General features: G+C 46.9%; 1 protein-coding gene across 1 annotated transcript; it reads left to right on the top strand.

Moving 5' to 3' along the window:
* Positions 1 to 211: 211 nt before the first annotated feature.
* LOC104524440 (zinc finger protein 239) lies at positions 212 to 1099 on the top strand. Its single transcript, XM_010167317.2, has one exon. The coding sequence runs from the start codon at positions 233 to 235 to the stop codon at positions 1097 to 1099; it is 867 nt and encodes a 288-aa protein (XP_010165619.1). The 5' UTR covers positions 212 to 232.
* The last annotated feature ends 7486 nt before the right edge of the window (positions 1100 to 8585 follow it).

The raw sequence follows: 8585 nt of genomic DNA, 5'->3' as shown, positions 1-8585 counted from the left end.
TCTGGGTCGCGTGATGACGCCATGCAGCCTCTCTCACAGCTAGGTTTCCGTTTGCTCCCATTCTTCCCTTTACTGCTTCTCCTACACGGTGCAGACCAGGCTCCCTAGGAGAACAGCTTGCCCGTTCTCTGCTGTGCCACTTCCCAGCAAGAGTCATGGAGTTGTACTTTTTTTTCCAGGTGGTGAGCTAGGTCCTCTTCCAGATCACCTTACAAGCACAGATCAGCAGGACATGTTGGCAGCAGGGTCCAGAGGAGGAGAGGAACAGTTGGGAGACAGCCATGGAAGTCATTGTGGTTCCACAGAGGTGCAGCAAGGTGACTGTGAGGAGGAAGAGGAGGCTCAGCTGCTTTGCTCTGATATCAGCCTGGTGAAAAGACAGGAGAGACGGGTGGCAGCAGCCTCACGGCGAGTCCCTCGTGCAGAGCGACCCACCATCTGCTCTGACTGTGGCAAGGGCTTCAGTCGGAGCATCCACCTCATCCAGCACCAGCGAATGCACACTGGGGAGCGCCCGTTCCTGTGTGGGGAGTGTGGCAAGGGCTTCAGCCAGAGCTCCCATCTCATCCAGCACCAGCGGGTCCACACGGGCCAGAAACCCTACACCTGTGCCGAGTGTGGGAAGAGCTTCAGCCAGAGCTCCAACCTCCTCAAGCACCAGCGCATCCACACTGGGCTCAAACCTTACGTCTGCAGTGAGTGTGGGAAGATCTTCAGCGACAGCTCCACCTGCATCAAACACCAGCGTATGCACACGGGCGAGCGGCCTTACAAGTGCCCAGCCTGTGGGAAAAGCTTCAGCCAACACTCCCACCTCCTTCAGCACCAGCGAGCCCATGATGGCATCCGGCCTTACGCCTGTGGGCAGTGTGGCAAACGTTTTGGGCAGAGCTCTGACCTCATTAACCACGCTCGTACCCACACTGGTGAGAAGCCTTACAAGTGCAGCCAGTGTGGCCGGGGTTTCAGTGGCAACTCCAACCTGATCAAACATACCCGCATCCACACCGGGGAGCAGCCCTACCGCTGCACCCAGTGCGGGGAGAGCTTTCGGTTCCAGCCACAGCTGGTGCGCCACCAGAAGCACCATATGGAGTAGGTGGTGGAGAGGAGAAGGCCACGTGGACCATAGGCAGCTGCTTGGTGTTGGGAAGACACACAGCTGCTGCCTGGACACCTCGTATGGGGTGTGAATTTTTGAGGGAGGGATCCCTCAGAGCCCTGTCCACTTTTCTTCTGGGTAAATCTGTCGATGAGCACTGCCCAGACCCTCGAGCAGAGAGGTGGGCCGCTGCCCAACGAACTAGTGCACGTTCACTGCGGCGCGGTGGGTGTTCTGAGCCCCCCTTTTGGGGATGGGGATGAGAAAGGTGCTTAACGGTACGGTACGTTCAAGGCCAGAGAGGAACATGGAAACGTTCCAAGGATCAGTGCCTTCTTCTGTTATTTCTAGAGCGGAGTGATTTTTTATCCCAGTGAAAACCAGCAAAAATCTCTACCTGTTTTATCTACAAGCTGCCTGGGTTTTGCCTTTACAGTAAGGCCACAGCTTGGGTTGATCGCTCCCTTTAGAATCCACATCTCCCACTGCCGTTACTCTTGGGTTTAGGTGATGTTAGCATTTATTTATTTGTTTTAAAACCCCACAACACCGTGCTGGGTGCCTGTGAATACACACTGTGGGCTCAGCTGATGCTCTGTTGGGGCCACATCTGTGGAACAGCTTTTTTGCTGTTGTTAAATTGGCAGCTCCACAAATGCCGCTGCTGTTTGACAGCTTAGTCCTCAGCAGCAATTAAGTAAATTAACATCCTGATAGGTATTTCTCTCAGATTCTTGTTTAGGTGCTTTTGTGGGTGGCACTTTATCGATGTTTTTATAAAAGTCTTTTAAAAGTATTTAGGATGACTTTTTTTTAATTGTGATCTTCTAATTGTCAGTTGATGAACAGGAAGAAGATGATGTTTGAAAAATAAGCTATGTCAAACTTTGATTTTATATTAAATGGTACACATTTTTTCTTGCATAAAACTTTTTAACTTAAATGCTATGATTTTGAGTCATTAATGATTATGAAGAGGTAATTATGGCACCTGGATTTCTAGAATTTCTGTGATATTTTTGTGAGTGGTTTTGACATCTGTAATAATGACTTTCTAAGGAATATGGGGGAGGCAAGATTCCGAGACAGCAGAAGGAACTGACCTCTGAAGAGATCTTCTTCACTTTGAGGAGGAGAATACTACTACTGGGAGTCTGTCCTTAAAAGGAATTCTAGCTCAGGGGACCACTTGGTACGGGGGAGAAGAGAACTGGCAGTAATAACAAAGATGTTAATATCTCTAGTGCGGAAGAACTCCCTGTAATGAACGTGGCGGTGTCTACTGAAATGCCTCTTCCACCCACGGAGCCAAACGGGAAGAAATCACACTGTGCTTGAGGCAAGAAAATGAAGTGATCAGATCTGTTGTGCTGTAGAATTTTTATTTTCAGCACTGCGTGGAGGCCTGATGCTCACAATGAGCTTTCACTTGGAGATGAGCTCCCAAGTGAGGGATCTGACTAAGGGCAAAGAGAATGCCCAGCTTGAAGAGCGCGGGATCCTGAGGGTACAAGCAAGCTGTGAACAGAAGGAATGTGACTGGAATTACTGGCTGAGTGATGCGGATACATCCGTACCTCCCTTAGCCACCTGTTGCTGTCACCGAGGGCACAGCTTCATGCTCCGTTGGCAGTAGATGTGGTTTAAGTCATTTGGTCTCACTCTACTCCCACCTTCCCCTCTAGAGCCTGAATTAATACAGCTGTGCTGATTAACTGTTCCCGTGGCTGTGCCCTAAGTCAGATCCATAAGATGATCCATGTTTTTTAAATGACAGACTTTGGAGAGTTCATTTTAAACCGCATTAGTCCAGTCTAGACCGTGGCCTCACGAGCAGTAGGGTACATACCACCGAGAGCCTTGGTGTCAGAGGAGAACACACAGGCCAAAAAGGAAATCAATAACATGGCCAGTATTGCTGCAGTTCCCAAAAAACACATCATTTAAGATGTTTGTTACTTTTCTTTTTCCTTTTTGTTTTTTTTTTTTTTATGTTTCTAGGGAGGACTAGAGCTGGAGAAGCCTGACACATTGCCTTTATTGTTTCTGCATGTCCCTCGTCCCATCAGGAAGACACATACCCCCATTGCCACAGTATGATGGAAACTACCATTAATTTCTGTGGTAGCCTTGTTTTTATTCTGAATGGTGTTCTCCTCCATAAACTGGCTGAAAACATGTCACTTGCTTTGGAGTTGGACTATCAGCCTATCTTGTTCAGACAATACCAAGCTGGGTGGGAGTGTTGATCTGCTGGAGGGTCAGGAGGCTCTGCAGAGGGACCTGGACAGGCTGGATCCATGTGCCAGGACGAACTGCTTGAGGTTCAATAAGGCCAAGTGCCAGGTTCTCTCCTTGGGTCACAACAACCCCCAGCAGCGCGACAGGCTTGGGGAGGAGTGGGGGGAGAGCTGCTGGGCAGAGAGGGACCTCGGGGTGTTGGTTGAGTAGTCTGGAGAAAGGGAGGCTGAAGGGAGACCTTCTCATTCTCTACAGCTACCTGAAAGGAGGGTGAAGAGAGGTGGGGGTCGGTCTCTTTTCCCAAGGAACAAGTGACAGGACAAGAGGAAATGGCCTCCAGTTGTGCCCAGGGCAGTTGAGATTGGATGTGAGGAAGAATTTCTTTTCTGAAAGGGTTCTGAGGCATTGGAAGGGGTTGCCCAGGGCAGTGGTGGAGTCCCCATCCCTGGAGGGATTGAAGAGTCGTGTAGACATAGTGCTGAGGGACATGGTGGGCTGTGCCATAGTGTCCTAGACATGTAGCTCCTGCGAGGTGCCCGAGAGGACAGCCTTGTTCAACTGGTGATCCTTCAGGAGCAACTGGAGTCACTGGATGTGGACTACTGCAAACAATTTTACTCCAGCAAATAGCACAGAAGTACACCAACACGTGATGCAGAGCAGATGACCAGGGACTGAGCACCCAGGGTTCACTCCTGGGTGCTATATGACACACTTCTGTAGATATAGCCTATAGGTACTAATCAGCCAAGTAAGATGATCAATATTCATGCAGCGTTTCTCAGTTGCCTGTGCTGCCACTTGATGTGTTGAAGCACACCAGCATGTTCCACTTCATTTCGCTCCTGTGTGCTTGATTAGTGCTCTTCTGCAGGCAGCTGTTTCCCTTTTCTGCTCCAGGCTCTCACTACCAGCTGCTTCAGAAACACCAGTGTCCTCCCTCATTAGCTTAAACAGTTTGTCCAATATTTTGACTACACATTCTTTCTGTTTTTCCCCATTAATCAGAACAAGTTCAATCATTAAACCCCTGTAATTGAGATGCTCAAGCAGGAACTCGGTTAAGCTTAGCTGCAAGGGCTGCTTCATTGATTTCCCTGCAAGTAAAGCTGAGCTTTTGTGTGGATCTCAGGTCTCCCTAGCAATACTTGGGATGCTGCCTGCACTCTTCCTGTCAAAGATGTTTGCAGTAGTACAAACCTGTGTTACTGCTCTTCAAACACAGTTTGAAATGTGTTCTCTGCATGCTGCACATGCTCCAGTGTTGAACTTTTAAGACTTTTAATTCGCCTGAAATCCTCTTGTTACTGGGAGCTCTGTAACTCCAGACTCATGATGAGGGAAGCTGGGACACTCAGGAATTGTTTCAGCTACAATGTAGTATCTTTGCTTAATTAAGAAGTGTCTCTCCTCAGGATGATGGGCTGTCCATGGAGACCTCTTGCTTACAGAGCTCTGTTGCAGTAACTTCCCTTTTACAACTATTTACAAGAACCAGTCTAACTTGCATCTTACTGAAACTAGGGCGTGAATTTTCCACTTACCACTGTACTGTCCTGAGCAGAAGGCAGCCTCAGATCTCTCCTCAGAAATGACAACAAAAATTACTATATATAAATATATATTTCTGTTTTAAAACAAACATTTCACTCCCCCTGTGCTACTTAAAACATACTTGGGCTCCAAGTCTGCTACTCACACAAGTTCTCTCACTCTGGTTATCAGGAGAAGTCCTATTTGTGCATGGGATCAAGTGCTCTCTTGTTCTTGGCAGCTCAGTTCAGCAAAGATGAGGTTATGAGTTGCATCAGTTGGTCCTGGCTGCCAGGGCTGCACGGTGCAGCCTCTGCAAATACCTGCAGACTGTGTTTGTGCTAATTTGAGTAGTTTTACTTTCTCAGAAACCCTGAGCATTTCACTGTGCTGATAGTTTCAGCTCAAGGTGCTGGGGTTCTGAGTTTTAAAGAAAAACATTCCAGGTACAAAGCCCACACATCCCTTCTGCGCACTCCTGGAGCAGCCAAGCACATGCATAAAGATTTGTAGGACCTGCATTCTAGCCAAGTATTCCTCAAACTTTACCTTTGTAGGCCTACCCTTCAAAGTCTAAGATTGCCAAAAACTTGAAAGAGAAGTCCAGGAAGAGCTTATATAGCTAAGCTAGTCTTTGTTTGAGTAACCTCACCCTCCTCGAAGAATCTTATTGATCTGAAGATGAGGGAGAGGTTCCAATTCTCTTGTCCGGGATGCTGCCAGGGCCGCTCTCCAAGAGGAGCCTCCAGCCAGCAGCAGCAGCAAGCCAGGCTGGGTTGGGCTATGCCCCATGCCCAAGAGGGCACAATCTCACAGTGCCAGCAGCTTTTGGGCAGTTCTCCTATGGCTGGCTTGCTTTAACCCATACTTACCCCGACATCCTCCAGTCAGAGGTCCCTTTGCACGGACCACAAGTGTCTTCTCTGTGATTGTGCACAGATGTAGTGACGACAGTTAGATGCAGTGGTCCTTAGGTGGGACACAGCAGTGTATCTTGGCAATGCTGGGTTTACAGTTGGACTAGATGATCATAATGGTCTTTTCCAACCAAACTATTCTATGATGATCTCTAAGATGTAAAGCTTTTAGCTTTTTATGCTAGTTTTACCTGATCTCCACTTTACTGGATGTCCTTGCCAAAACTTGAAGAGCCAAGGTGAGCAGGACCTGAGACCTGTAGAAACACACCTTGTAGCTTTGCCAGGAAACACAGAACTTTAAGAGACTAAATAATTAATAATTTAGCAGGCCCTTAAGTGTAAAATGCATCCAGCTGGAGCTCAAACTCTCACTACCCTGGAGCACCTATTCAGAGACAAGTGTGCTGACTAATCTGTTGCTCAAAGAGAAAATGTGATAACTGGGAGATGAAAATCACCAGCACCTGCTCTAGAGGGGCTGATGGAAACAAACTGGAGATACAACCAGAAGGGATTTCAACCCCACAGTGAGGGTTAACTGAAAGCATTACACCTCCTCTAATAAGTGGTCTTGTGCCACTTTAGGTAATTTTTTTCAGGTTCATTTTTCTAATTCAGAAATGGCCCTGAATCACAAACCTGTATCTTCAGCCAAGAGCTCTGGACACAGAAGAGCCTTACCTGTATGAGGAGTAACCAGAAGTTATTGCAGGAGCTGTAGGGACACCTCTGCCTTCTATCTCACTAGCATAAACACTTCTCCAGCCAGAAGTGACTTCCTGCAGAGCTTCTCTGTATTGCTGTTGTCACGTCTTCCTCACCCCATGTGCCTTCAAGGTATGGTCACTTTTCCTTCTTCCTGTAGGTTTGGAGATTTCTTCAGTTGGGGGGTGTTTGAAGGAAAGAGGATAAATAAAGAAGCCCAAAGAAACACTGAGCACCTTCACACATGGAAAAAAAAAAAAGGATCAATGATGATTTTCAGAGGCAAGTGTTAAGTTTAGAGATCTTAAGCGCTACACATTCCGTTCAATCAGCCTTTCAGCAGACCTCCAACTCCTGCTGATCCTCCTGAATGTGTGGATGGAGGCTGCATTGTAATGCTTCCATCTGGATCCATGTTTGCCAAGGGTATAAAGCTGGGGTGTTAGTTCAGCACAGAGCCAGAAAATTTGAGTGGAGTTGTGATGCAGTCTGGAATTCAGGAGAGATGTCCAGAGCAGGGCTGAGCTGGCTGGGGCTTGACCAGCATTGCCTGAGGAAACAGGTGGCCCTGGGCTGCTTCCCTTTCCGCAGGGAACAATCCAAAGAGCCAAGGGATGACGTGCTTTGTGCAGGGAAACACAGAGCTGCCTGCACTGCTCCGGCACCTGACTGCTGGAACACCCAGAAGATATGGATCCAAACATGTAAATGCTGTTGAGATGACATCTGTGAGCGGTGTGAAAGTCCACATCTGTTATTTATAACACAGAGACAGGCTCTGAATGAAGTTACTTGCTTATGAGAGAGGAAAACATCAGTCTGGAGTACTGCAGACATAAGGACAAAGGGGTCAAACTGCCAAAAGGAAAGAATAGGTCTGTAGAAAAAAGGTAAGTTTCCCAATAAAATCTGCAGGGAAAAAGTTTTTAGGTCTGCAAAATCAGAAGAGAGTTCCTCCCTTCTGTGAAGTAGTGTGGCTCCATGGGCTACTTGTAGGGATTTCTTGTGTGCAAGGAGGCTGGCCAGAAGGTCCTTGTATGTGTTATCCTGTAAGCTAGGGATAAAAGTTATGAAAGGGTCTGCTGCTCCACTGGACAACGTTTGGTTTATTGCCCATTCATCAAAAGAGGGTTGAAAACTGCTCCTGTAAACTGCTCATTTCTTAAGCAAAAAGCAGGCAAATTGTTTGCCTGCAGGATAATAAAAAGGCAGATTGGTGGTAGCTTTTCCTGCTTTTATTCTCCATGGTGACAACTCAAAAGCAACAACTTTGAAACTGCAAGCATGGCAAATGTATAATGCCTGGTAATTGCGGATGAAGATGTGTCCCAAAGAGTTATAGAAGTGTTGTCTTTTCATTATACAGAATATTATTATGTTCTTCTCCCCTCTGTTTTCAAAATAAGTTCATTACAGGAGAGGACAATCTGAGTAAAATAATAAAAGCCAAGTACAGCAAAAAAGCCACTCACTGCATAAAGGAGGGACACAGCTATTGTCTGCGAGCAGAAAAAACCCCTCAGCTCACTGATAAACAGCAAGAGGACTCTACCCCAGGCTGGGGCTTTCGACGGGGTCTGTGAAAAATCAGCAACAGCTCTGCAGACTGCCTGGGACTGGGATGCACAAGAGGTTCCTGCACCTCTAACTTCATTTTGGTGCTTGGAGCACAAAGGGCATGTTGTTCTCAGAGCACCAGTAAAGGCTTTGCAGAAAAAAATATGTATTTTTCTCTATAAATTGAGCAGGTGTGGTGGTGAGCCACCACCAGCCATTAGAGATTAAAACCTTGCTGTTTCCTTCAACTGAATTTTGCTTTTAAAATGAGCCTGTCAACTTCTAATTCATACTTTTAAACTCAAATGGAACTAATAGAATCTTGGAATCCCATTTGCTTTCTGTGACTCATGAAATGCTGCTTCTCTCTGCCACTGCTCTCACCAAGGACAATGAAAACCAAACACATTTGCTTCTGTTGTTTGCACTTCAGAGCTCTGACTGCAGCTGCCCTGGGGTGGAAAACAATAGTTACTCGTTTTGAAATTATGTTCAGCTTTAATTTTTAAAATGTTTCCAGTACCATT

The sequence above is a fragment of the Antrostomus carolinensis genome, unplaced genomic scaffold (genome assembly GCF_000700745.2).
Source record: "Antrostomus carolinensis isolate BGI_N321 unplaced genomic scaffold, ASM70074v2 scaffold25074, whole genome shotgun sequence".
NCBI classification, from domain to species: Eukaryota; Metazoa; Chordata; class Aves; order Caprimulgiformes; family Caprimulgidae; genus Antrostomus; species Antrostomus carolinensis.
Note: the sequence above shows the minus strand (reverse complement) of the source record. Positions and strands in the feature narration are given on the sequence as shown.